The sequence below is a fragment of the Phoca vitulina genome, unplaced genomic scaffold, assembly GCF_004348235.1.
Source record: "Phoca vitulina isolate PV1807 unplaced genomic scaffold, GSC_HSeal_1.0 scaffold55, whole genome shotgun sequence".
Taxonomy (NCBI): Eukaryota; Metazoa; Chordata; class Mammalia; order Carnivora; family Phocidae; genus Phoca; species Phoca vitulina.
In genome coordinates this window covers 6,070,975-6,083,933 of record NW_022589758.1, presented here as the reverse complement: position 1 = coordinate 6,083,933, position 12,959 = coordinate 6,070,975, and the positions used below count along the sequence as shown (strand labels likewise).

Below are 12,959 nucleotides of genomic sequence, written 5' to 3'. Positions count from 1 at the left end.
TGACAATCTGCCTATTGTTTTTGCCACCACCATTGTTCTCAGATAGGCTTTTACATTCTTATTTGAACATTTTCTTGAAAAGGATAATTGAAAATGTTAAGTTATGCTCCCTCTTCATAGCCATACTTATACATTCCCCCAGTCTATAGCCCTGTATTTTTTCAGTTTTACTAGAGGATAATTTGAGTTTAGACCATTTTTTTTAGTTTAGACCAATTTTAAAAGCCTTTTTATTTTTATTTTTTAATAGATTTTATTTATTTGAGAGAGTGCAAGCACAAGCAGGGGGGAGAGGGAGAGGGACAAGCAGACTCCACACTGAGCTGAGAGCCTGATGCAGGGCTTGATCCCAGGATCCTGGGATCATGGTCTGAGCCTAAGGCAGACCCTTAACCAACTGAGTCACCCAGGCACCCCAAAAGCCTTTTTATTTTTAAACCCTTTCAGCCCTACAGAAGAATTGCAAAACTATACCAAAGAACTCCTATATGCCTTTCATCCTATTAATGTTTAACCATATTTGCTTCATCATTGCCATCCCCCCACTCACTTTCTTTCTTTCTTTTTTTTTTTTTTAAAGATTTTATTTATTTGACAGAGAGAGACACAGCGAGAGAGGGAACACAAGCAGGGGGAGTGGGAGAGGGAGAAGCAGGCTCTCCGCTGAGCAGAGAGCCTGACGTGGGGCTCGATCCCAGGACCTCGAGATCATGACCTGAGCCGAAGGCAGACGCTTAATGACTGAGCCACCCAGGCGCCCCCCCCCCACTCACTTTCATTCACTCTATAGACACACACACACACACACACACACACACACACACACACTTTTTCCCAGAACCGTTTGAGAGTAAGTTGAAGACATCATGACTCTTTACCCCCAGGAATGAAGACGTTATTTTTGTGTAACCACAGTACAATTGTGGAAAATCACAAAATTTAATTTTGACATGTTATTGTTACTTAATTTACAGTCTATATGCAGCTTTTACTAACTGTCTCAGTGAGATTCTTCATAGCATTTTTTCCCCTGCATCCAGGATCCAACCCTGGCTCCCACATTGCATTTAGTTGTTTTGTCTTCTTGGTCTCCTTGAACTTTGAACAGTTCTTCAGCCTTTCTTCTTCATGACCTTGAGATTTTTAAAGATTTTATTTATTTATCTGTCAGAGAGAGAGAGAGAGAGTGAGCAAGCACAAGCAGGGGGAGCAGCAGGCAGAGGGAGAAGCAGGCTCCCCGCTGAGCAAGGAGCCCGATGCAGGACTCAATCCCAGGACCCTTTGACATTTTTAAAGAGTACAGGCCAGATATTTTTTTTTTAAGATTTTATTTATTTGACAGAGAGAGACACAGCGAGAGAGGGAACACAAGCAGGGGGAGTGGGAGAGGGAGAAGCAGGCTTCCCGCTGAGCAGGGAGCCCGACGAGGGGCTCGATCCCAGGACCCTGGGATCATGACCTGAGCCGAAGGCAGACGCTTAACGACTGAGCCATCCAGGCGCCCCCAGGCCAAATATTTTGAGGAGTGTCCTTCAATTTGGGTCAGTCTACTGTTTCCTCATGATTAGACTCAGGTTGTGCACTTGGGGCAAGAATCCCGCAGAAGGCATGTTGGTTCCTTCTCAGTACATCATATCAGGAGGCCATGACGTCAGGTTGTTCCATTACTGGTGATGGTAACTTTGATCACTGGCTTAAGGTGGTATCCACAAGTTTCTTTGGTATAGAATTGCTCTTTTCCTCCCTGGAAAGTAATAAACTCTGACCATAAACATTGACTTTTCAGAATGTTGGCCAAGCTGTGCTGATGAGGAGGCCAGAGACCCCTCCCATCATGTGGGTGGGCTCTGTTCACTATGGCTGGAGTCAAGTGGCTTTAGAGAAACTAGAATTAGATTCCAAGATGTGGAGGAAAAAAGTCCTTTGGGGTTCTGCTTTGCAGTAAACTCACATCCAGAAGTGTGACAGCCCTCTCTCAACACTTATGTTTGCTGCTCTACTTACAGAGGGGTTTGCTCATATTTCCTACCAGTCATGGAACCTCAGAATATTATATAATCCTACCTTGTGCACCAGGAAGACCTGTCTCTACCACCCCAGCAAAATTTGTGAATCCCCTTTGTTAGCTCTTTAATCACTGGAGGTATTGAACTTTTTTTTTTTTTTAAAGAAAGTGGCTGGATTTATTTTTTTTGAAGATTTTATTTATTTATTTGAGAGAGTGCACAAGCAAGGGGAGTGACAGAGGGAGAGGGAGAAGCAGACTCCCTGCTGAGCAGGGATCTCGATGTGGGGCTCGATCCCAGGACCCCAGGATCACAAACTGAGCTGAAGGGAGACACTTAATTGACTGAGCCACCCAGGCACCCCAGAGGTATTGAACTTTTAAAAAATTAAAATGGGAAGCCTATAAAACAAGATGAAGAATCAAATGACTTGGGGGCCAGCCCTGGCTGTCTCACTGGTAACATCTCTTGGGAAAGGTCCTTTAAATGCTTAGGACTTTATGGTTTTCTTATCTCAGATATGAGTAATAATAATTTCCCACCTACCTCACTAGGTTATTGTGGCAGTCAAATAGATACTTTTTGAGTAGATGAGAAAGTACTTCTCTGTGAAAGCATGGTAAGTTCCCCGATCAATTAATACTTAATTTCTTTCAACAGCTAAAGATACCTATTTCTAGGAATTTGTAAAAAAAAAAATAATAATAATAACTTTGCCAGACTTCATTTGGTTTGCAGTAGTGAGCAGGGCTGGCCAGAGAGCTTGGAGCCTGCCAGACCAATATCACCTGGTTCAGGATGCCTGTGCTCAGCATCTCTTGCAAGAACCTAACAAAGTCCTAAATCCATATAGAAAAGTAGCAAGACAGGATGAGCAGGAAACTACATAAATGGGGATAAATAGGAAATTTTTAAGATTGTATTCTGTATTTTGGTTACTTGCTGTTTAAAAAATAATCTGTAATCCCTACACTTCTCTAATTTAAAGGTTGTGTTTGTGTGTGTGTGTGTTTATGTGTGTGTGTTCTAATTCTGCATATTTACTTAGAATAGAACCTCACAGTCTGTGGTGTGAACAGAACCATTGCATGACTTTTCTGTTGAAGCAAGACTGCTCAGGGCTAAGCTGACCTGAGGCTGTCAGACCTCCCCCATCCAGGCCATTCCAGCCTTTTCTCCCTGGGATTGTAGTACTGCCATGCACCTCCATCTACAAGTTCCAGGCATACTGACTGAGGGTGTGACTTCATCACATTCCATTCCCTTCTGATAGTGAGCCATTTAAACCAGACCCTGGGGTGTATCAGGATCCACATGCAGATGTTCAGGCTGCTAAGGGGATTATAGAATGGATTGGGCCTGCAGCCAGTTCAGGCTTCTTACTCACTGCCCCCATTCCATCCCTGGGAACCCTCCTGGTGGGAGCTGTGTCTGCAGAAGAGCTTCTCATCCATCTCCTCATTCACTGGCAGAGGCACCAGCACACTGCAGGCCCCCTTGGGTAGAGCCCACCTCTTCAGGCACTGCTCCGAGAAGCTCAGAGTGCATGCTTGCTATAGGCAAGTCCCAGAGTGAATGTGGTTGGACTGGGCTGCATGTGTCCAGCACCTTTGCTCAGTCTCACCAGCCGTGAGGGATCCAGCTGTGACTCTCTGTCAAAACACATAAGCCACTACTACTTACCTCTCAGGAAGCCCATAGTTGTGGCTTGGGGTGACTGTGGGGATTAGGACACCACCTCTCCAACCAGAATAGCTCTACTCTTATCAGCTTTATACAGATAGAATGTGGGGGGGGGTAGCTGTATGTATGTATCACTCAGGTGCTTCTCACCTGGAGGTGACCTTGTCCCTGAGGGGACATTTGACAGTGTCTGGAGACATTTTTGGTTGTTACAACCTGGAGTTGAGGGTGACAATAGCTATTGGCATCTGGTAAGTTGAGGCCAGGGATGCTGCTAAACATCCTACATGCACGGACAGCCCTACAACAAAGAATGGTCCAGCCCCAACTGTCAATAACAGCAGGGTTGAAAAACCCTGGTACATATGGATACGTATATGGAGAGGGCAGGATTCTGTGCATGGCTTTCTTTTCTTTTTCTTTCTTCTTCTTCTTTTTTTTTTTTGTAAGAGTCTAGGAACAAAATTAGAAAATCAGGGTTAAATGGTGCAACTGGAAAGAAACACCTGGTTGCTGAGAAGTCCCTTAGGAATCGTGGGCCTGAGTCAGCTGAGTCCAAAGGCAGAGTGAGAACAGTCTGCAGGGAGGAGGCACCATCCATGTGGACAAGTTGTCACAGGGGTTCTGTGTGGCCCCAAGCCTACAGGATGATGACACAGGGAAGTTGGTGTGGCCAGTATGAAACTATTCTTTCTGGGGCCAGAGCTGTCCAGCTTGGGAGCAGACTGTTCATAAAGGCAGACAGCCTACCATGGAAGTGAGACCTGGACTGATTATCAGTAAATCAGTAAAACGGTGGATACTGAAACAGCTGAATTTTAAAAATTCAAATCAGGTTCAAGTTGTATTCATTGGGTCGAGTATGACACCATTATGTGACCCTCAGTCTGGCTTTGACTAAAAGAAGGTGGTTTCCTGGGTGTGTGTAGCTGGCCTTTTAGCATGAGAGCATCACTGGAAAACTGGCCTGCATTTTACCTAATCCACATACCACTTGACGATTAGTTTCCATTTCAAGACCAAGTATAATGTTGATTTGATCATGTTTTTCCTTACCATCAGAACCTGATTAGGTAACTCTTTTTTTTTTAATTTTTTTTTTTAATTTTATTATGTTATGTTAGTCACCGTACAATACATCATTGGTTTTTGATGTGGTGATCCACGCTGCATTGTTTTCGTATAACACCCAGTGCTCCATGCAGTACGTGCCCTCCTTAATACCCATCACCGGGCTAACCAATCCCCCCACCCCCCTCCCCTCTAAAACCCTGTTTGTTTCTCAGAGTCCATAGTCTCTCATGGTTCATCTCTCCCTCCAATTCCCCCTCCCCATTTTTCCCTTCCTTCTCCTAATGTCCTCCATGCTATTCCTTATGTTCCACAAATAAGTGAAACCATATGATAATTGACTTTCTCTGCTTGACTTATTTCACTTAGCATAATCTCCTCCAGTCCCATCCATGTTGATGTAAAAGTTGGGTATTCATCTTTTCTGATGGCTGAGTAATATTCCATTGTATATATGGACCACATCTTCTTTATCCATTCATCTGTTGAAGGGCATCTCGGCTCTTTCCACAGTTTGGCTTTTGCGGACATTGCTGCTATGAACATTGGGGTGCATATGGCCCTTCTTTTCACTACATCTGTGTCTTTGGGGTAAATACCCAGCAGTGCAATTGCTGGGTCATAGGGTAGCTCTATTTTTAAATTTTTGAGGAACCTCCACACTGTTTTCCAAAGTGGCTGTACCAACTTGCATTCCCACCAACAGTGTAAGAAGGTTCCCCTTTCTCCACAACCTCTCCAACATTTGTTGTTTCTTTCCCTGTCCATTTTTGCCATTCTAACTGGTGTAAGGTGGTATCTCAGTGTGGTTTTGATTTGGATTTCCCTGATGGCTAATGATGATGAACATCTTTTCATGCGTCTGTTAGCCATTTGTATGTCTTCTTCAGAGGAGTGTCTGTTCATATCTTCTGCCCACTTTTTGACTTGATTATTTGTTTTTTGGGTGTTGAGTTTGAGAAGTTCTTTATAGATCTTGGATACTAGCCCTTTATCTGTAGTGTCATTGGCAAATATCTTCTCCCATTCCGTGGGTTGCCTCTTTGTTTTGTTGACTGTTTCCTTTGCTGTGCAGAAGCTTTTTATCTTGATGAACTCCCAAAAGTTCATTTTTGCTTTTGTTTCACTAGCTTTTGGAGATGTATTTTGAAAGAAGTTGCTGTGGCAATGTCAAAGAGGTTATTGCCTATGTTCTCCTCTAGGATTTTGATGGATTCCTGTCTCACATTGAGGTCTTTCATCCACTTTGAGTTTATCTTTGTGAGTGGTGTTAGAGAATGGTCGAGTTTCATTCTTCTGCATGTGGCTGTCCAATTTTCCCAGCACCATTTATTGAAGAGACTGTCTTTTTTCCATTGCATGTTTTTTCCTGCTTTGTCAAAGATTGTTTGACCATAGAGTTGAGGGTCCATACCTGGGTTCTCTATTCTGTTCCATTGGTCTATATGTCTGTTTTTGTGCCAGTACCATGCTGTCTTGATGATTACAGCTTTGTAATATAGCTTGAAATCGGGCAACGTGATGCCCCCAGCTTTGTTTTTCTTTTTCAACATTTCCTTGGCGATTCGGGGTCTTTTCTGATTCCATACAAATTTTAGGATTGTTTGTTCCAGCACTTTGAAAAATGTCATTGGAATTTTGATCGGGATGGCATTGAAGGTATAGATTGCTCTGGGTAGCATAGACATTTTAACAATGTTTATTCTTCCGATCCATGAGCATGGAATATTTTTCCATCTTTTTGTGTCTTCTTCAATTTCTTTCATGAGTGTTTTGTAGTTCCTAGAGTATAGATCCTTTACCTCTTTGGTTAGGTTTATTCCAAGGTATCTTATGGTTTTTGGTGCTACTGTAAATGGAATCGTTTCTTTAATTTCTCTTTCTACAGTTGCGTTGTTAGTGTATAAGAAAGCAACTGATTTCTGTGCACTGATTTTGTATCCTGCCACATTACTGAATTGCTGGATGAGTTCTAGTAATTTGGGGGTGGAGTCTTTTGGGTTTTCCACCTAAAGTATCATGTCGTCTGCGAAAAGAGAGAGTTTGACTTCTTCTTTGCCAATTTGAATACCTTTTATTTCTTTTTGTTGTCTGATTTCTGTTGCTAGGACTTCTAGTACTATGTTGAACAATAGTGGCAAGAGTGGGCATCCTTGACGTGTTCCTGATCTTAAGGGAAAGGCTCTCAGCTTTTCCCCATTGAGGATGATATTCACTTGTGGGTTTTTTATAGATGGATTTTATGAACTTGAGGAATGTTGCCTCTATCCCTATACTCTGGAGAGTTTTAATCAGGAAAGGATGTTGTATTTTGTCAAATGCTTTTTCTGCATCAATTGAGAGGACCATATGGTTCTTCTCCCTCCTCTTATTAATGTGTTCTATCACATTGATTGATTTGAGAATGTTGAACCACCCTTGCATCCCGGGGATAAATCCCACTTGGTCGTGGTGGATGATCCTTTTAATGTATTGTTGGATCCTATTAGCTAGGATTTTGTTGAGGATTTTGGAATCCATATTCATCAAGGATATTGGTCTGAAATTCTCCTTTTTGATGGGGTCTTTGCCTGGTTTAGGGATTAAGGTAATGCTGGCCTCATAGAATGAGTTTGGAAGTTTTCCTTCTGTTTCTATTTTTTGAAACCAGCTTCAGTAGAATAGGTATTATTTCTTCTTTGAATGTTTGGTAGAATTCCCCAGGGAATCCATCAGGCCCTGGACTCTTGTTTTTTGGGAGGTTTTTGATCACTGCTTCAATCTCGTTACTGGTTATTGGCCTATTCAGGTTGTCAATTTCTTCCTGTTTCAGCCTTGGCAGCTTATAGGTTTCCAGGAAGGCTTCCATTTCATCCAGATTGCTCAGTTTATTGGCATATAGTTGTTGATAATAATTTCTAATAATTGTTTCTATTTCCTTGGTGTTAGTCGTGATCTCTCCCCTTTCATTCATAATTTTATTAATTTGGGTCCTTTCTCTCTTCTTTTGGATAAGTCTGGCCAGTGGTTTATCGATCTTATTAATTCTTTCAAAGAACCAACTTCTAGTTTCGTTGATCTGATCTACTGTGTTTCTGGTTTCTAATTCATTGATTTCTGCTCTAATTTTAATTATTTCTCTTCTAGTGCATGGCTTAGGCGTCGTTTGTTGCTTTTTCTCTAGTTCTTTAAGGTGTAGAGTTAGTTGGTGAATTCGGGATTTTTCTATTTTTTTGAGTGAGGCTTGGATGGCTATGTATTTCCCCCTTAGGACCGCCTTTGCAGTATCCCATAGGTTTTGGACAGATGTGTTTTCATTCTCACTGATTTCCATGAATTGTTTAAGTTCTTCTTTGATTTCCTGGTTGACCCAAACATTCTTGAGCAGAGTGGTCTTTAGCTTCCAAGTGTTTGAATTTCTGCCAGATTTTTTCTTGTGATTGAGTTCCAGTTTTAGAGCATTGTGGTCCAAGAATATGCAGGGAATAATCTCAGTCTTTTGGTATCGGTTGAGACCTGACTTGTGACCCAGTATATGGTCTATTCTGGAGAAAGTTCCATGAGCGCTCGAGAAGAATGAGTATTCTGTTGTTTTAGGGTGGAATGTTCTGTAAATATCTATGAGGTCCATCTGGTCCAATGTATCATTCAAAGCTCTTGTTTCCTTGTTGATTTTCTGCTTAGATGATCTGACCATTGCTGAGAGTGGAGTATTGAGGTCTCCTACAATTAACGTATTGTTATCAATATGACTCTTTATTTTGGTGAACAGTTGGCTTATGTAGATGGCTGCTCCCATGTTGGGGGCATAGATATTTACAATTGTTAGATCTTCTTGTTGGATAGACCCTTTAAGAATGATATAGTGTCCTTCTGTGTCTCTTATTACAGACTTTAGTTTAAAATCTAATTTGTCTGACATAAGAATTGCTACCCCAGCTTTCTTTTGAGGTCCGCTGGCATGGAAGATGGATCTCCATTCACTTTCAGTCTGGATGTATCCTTGGGTTCAAAATGAGTCTCTTGTAGACAGCATATGGATGGGTCCTGTCTTTTTATCCAATCTGCAACCCTGTGCCGTTTTATGGGAGCGTTTAGGCCATTCACGTTGAGAGTGATTATTGAAAGATATGAATTAATTGTCATCATGTTGCCTGTGAAGACGTGTTTTTATAGATTGTCCCTGTAAATTTCTGTTGTAGATCACTCTTGGGGTCTTTCTCCTTTTATAGAACCCCCCTTAATATTTCTTTCAGGGCCGGCTTAGTGGTCACATATTCTTTCAGCTTCTGCCGGTCGTGGAAGCTCTGCATCTCTCCATCCATTCTAAATGAAAGCCTTGCCGGATAAAGTATTCTTGGCTGCATGTTCTTCTCATTTAGTACCCTGAATATGTCTTGCCAGGCCTTTCTGGCTTGCCAGGTCTCTGTGGATAGGTCTGACGTTATTCTGATGTTCCTCCCTCTGTACGTAAAGAATCTCTTCCCTCTAACTGCCCTTAAGATGGTTTCCTTGGTTCTAAGATTTGCAGGTTTTACTATTACATGCCGGGGTGTTGGCCTGTTTTCCTTGATCTTGGGAGGGGTCCTCTCTGCCTCTAGGACTCGAATGTTTGTTTCATTCCCCAGATTAGGGAAGTTCTCAGCTACGATTTGCTCAAATACATCTTCTAGTCCTCTCTCTCTCTCCACTCCCTCCGGGATTCCAATTATTCTGACATTGGAACACTTCATGGTGTCACTTATTTCTCTGATTCTATTTTCATGGATTCTGAGTTGTTTTTCCCTGGCCTCCTCTTTTCCCTTTTTATCTATCATATTGTCTTCCAGGTCGCTTATTCTCTCTTCTGCCTCAGTTACCCTAGCTGTTAGATTATCTAGATTGGATTGGATCTCATTGATAGCATTTTTAAGTTCTGCCAATTCACCTTTTATTTCTGCCCTTAGAGACTCTATGTTGCCATTAATTGATTTCTCCATTCTAACCATTGTCTTCACAATTGCTAGCCTGAATTCCATCTCCAACATCTTGGTTATATCTGCATCCATTTGTAAATCTGCAGCATAAGTCATAATCTCTGAGTCTTTTCTATTTTGGGGGCTCCTCCTCCTAGTCATTCTGTTGATGGGTGTTTGAGGGAATGTATAGAGTCCAAATTATTGACCAGAACCCAAGCAAGATGCACCTGTTTTCTTGGGACCTTAGGGTTGCTGGCCTCTTGTTTTCCCAGCCTGTCTTCTGCGGGAGGGGCCTGCCCTGCTGTTACTCAGGCAACCCTGTGTGGGCGGAGTTGCCCTGCGCCCCTGTGGCGGGGGATGGGCTCAGTGGGAATCAGTCTTTGGGGCTTTTGTTCTCTGGCGCCTTTCCCTGGCGGCTTTCCTCGTCTCTTCCGCGAGTCAGAGCAGAAGAGACCGTTTCCAACCCTCTGCCTCAGAGCAGAGAGACCGCAGTCTGTTCTTCAGTGAGCCCTCCAGGCCACACCGTCTCCGTTTCTGTCCGTGCTGCTTGCTATAAACTGCAGCAGCCTGGGTTGTGCGCCCCTTCGCAGCGCTCCCCATCCTGCCTCCAGATCGGGGCACGTCTCTGTCCTTTGTGCTTCTAAAACCGCCAGCCGCTCCCAGTTCGCAAGCGCAACCCCACCGCTCCGGGTTTCCGTGCGGGTGGGGGGGGGGTGGCTGCAGTTCGCCAGCGTGACCCCACCGCTCCGGGTTTCTGCCCCGGGGTGGGGGTGGGGGCTGCCCTAGAGTCCTTTCCCCGCCGCTACCGGTCTGCGAGTCTGTGCCTGTCCGGAGCACACGAGGCTGTCGCTCACCGGCGTTGTAGGATCCCCACGGCCAGGCTCCCTCCCACTGCAGTTTATCCTCCGATATCTGCCCGCGGAATCACGGCTCCCCGCTTGGTACCTCAAAACCAACCGCCTATGATATTCTGTTTGTAGAGATCCAGATCTTCTTACATCCCAGGCTGGTTTTGTGGGTGCTCAGAGTGGTCTGGTGGATATCCAGCTCAATTCCGGGACCAGTTGAAATAGGGTCCCCTACTCCTCTGCCATCTTTCCCCCCTCCTCTGATTAGGTAACTCTTAAGCCTGTGGTGATAAATTGGCCTTTAATATTATGTTGAGTTGCTATTTTTTTTTCTCGCTATTTTCATAGATCAAAAACAGTTGAACATTGGCAGTTCCATATGGTTCAATCTGCTACAGGATTGAGAGTGACGATTTGTAATTTATGTACAGATTACTTCTTCCTGAAGGAACTCTGCAAATGCTTCCTCCCTGTGCAACCTTCTGGGTAAAATCAGCTTCTGAAGCTGGGTTGTTACCTGTATCCTCAACACCTAGCACGCACCAGGAGCCAAGCCTAGACCAGTGTACTTATAATGGACCTTTTTTCAACATAAGACAGGCTCCTGCATTTTAACAAAGCAGTATTTCCCTGAGTGACAGTAGGCTTGTTCTCAGCTTTCACATCTTTCCAGTAGCAGGAGAGATTCTTTTAAACCTTAAGAACCTCAAAAAAAAGGGCACCTCTTCTCCCCACCTCTTGGATGAATTTGCTCCTTGGCATATAAAAAGGAACTGGATATCAATCATACTTCAGTAAAGGTGAATTAAAAAAAAAAAGGAACCAGGGACCTTGAAGGCATTATGTTGGGTGAAATAAGCCAGAAACAAAAGGACATATACTGTATGATTTCAATTCTGTGAGGTACCTGGAGTAGTCAGATTCCTACAGAGAGAAAACAGAAGGGTGGTTGCCAAGGGCTGAGGGAGGCAGGAATAGGGAGTTAGTGTTTAATAGGTACAGAGTTGTGGAGATGGATGGTGGTAATAGTTGCACCACATTGTGAATGTACTTAATGCCACTGAACTGTACACTTAATGGCTAAAGGGCACCTGGGTGGCTCAGTCATTTAATGGCCCAACTCGTGGTTTCGGCTCAGGTCATGATCTCAGGGTCATGGGAACAAGCCCCATGTCAGGCTCCATGCTCAGAACAGAGTCTGCTTGAGATTCTCTCCCTCTCCCGCTGCCCCTCCCCCCCACGACCCCTTACCCTTTCTGTGTCTCTCTGTCTCTGTCTTTCTAAAATAAATAAATAAAATCTTAAGAAAGAGAATGGCTAAGATGGTAAGTCTTATGTGTATTTTGCCACAATAAAAAAAAAAAAAAGAGCTAGCTCATCCATTGCCATATGCTGAAGCCAGATCCAACCCTGGTATTCATTTGAAAAGAGGGAGGACAGTGCCTAACACTTTATCCTTACATTGTCAGTCAAACTTCAGTGAAGTTAGGACATGGCTGGGCTTCCTAAAATTTTGTCCCTTCTACCAGGGATATCTTATAGATACCTATATTGCTATTAGGGTGATAGTACTTCAAGGACTTTTGAGTGTGTGCTAAGTGTTCCACTTGTTCCTCTTGAAGGATGAAATTGTTCATCCTTTTGGATGGATTTTTGGAACGAAGCCTGTTAGGAACCCAGAGAAGGTTCTGTGGTCAGGCTCAGTAATCATCTTCTGGCACGTTTTTGGCTTTCCAGAGCAACTTCAAAAGCGTATCCACAGTCTCCAAAGAATACGAAGCCGCCATACCCAGGGTCTCCTGTGAAGTACCGCTTTCCCACCTTTCCCAGCCAGGAAACGCCCAAGAGGAAAGCAGAGAAAGAGAAGAGCAATAAGGAAAGGGAAGGTGCCCTGGCTCAGCAGGCAGCTGGCCTGTGTGGAGAGGAAGCCCCAGAGAAACATGTGGTGGACAAGCATGTCACTGAGAAGCATGTGGCCACAGGAGGGAAGGCCGAGAGCAGCGGAGGTAAGCCCTTCTTGTCGATGCTGCCCCAGGGCTTGGATTTACAAGCTGGTTCTCTCTCTGCCCGGATCCATGTTGGAGTCTCATGTGTGGGGGTGGGAGGGAGAGAGGGAAAGAGATTTTTCCCTGGGACAACTTCATGCCCTTACGCTGTTTTCTCAGGCTTGCGCGTTGCCCCTGAATCCTTCCCCTTGGTTTCCTATGTCTTCTGGAGGAGGGACTGACACTGGTCATGGCTTTGGAAGCTCATGGGGGTGAGCTGCTTCCAGCCAGCATCAGCACTTCCCACAGAGAAGGTCTTCCTTTAGTCCTTCAAGCTTTTCCGCTAGAGGCAGTGAGTTCACCCAGATGGGCGCTGCGGTGGTGGCTCCTGTGGATCAGGCTCTCCACCCTGTCTCTCCTCCCCACCTT

At 44.0% G+C, this 12,959-nt stretch overlaps 1 protein-coding gene across 7 annotated transcripts in view; it reads left to right on the top strand.

The window, feature by feature from the left end:
• The window catches only part of MAP7D2 (MAP7 domain containing 2), a 110,631-nt gene that overhangs the window by 79,475 nt on the left and 18,197 nt on the right, over nucleotides 1-12,959 (top strand). For all 7 annotated transcript variants that reach the window (XM_032389536.1, XM_032389533.1, XM_032389538.1 and 4 more), the window contains one exon: nucleotides 12,283-12,551. In XM_032389536.1, coding sequence (XP_032245427.1) covers nucleotides 12,283-12,551 — 269 coding nt within the window. The remainder of the gene's footprint in view (nucleotides 1-12,282; nucleotides 12,552-12,959) is intronic.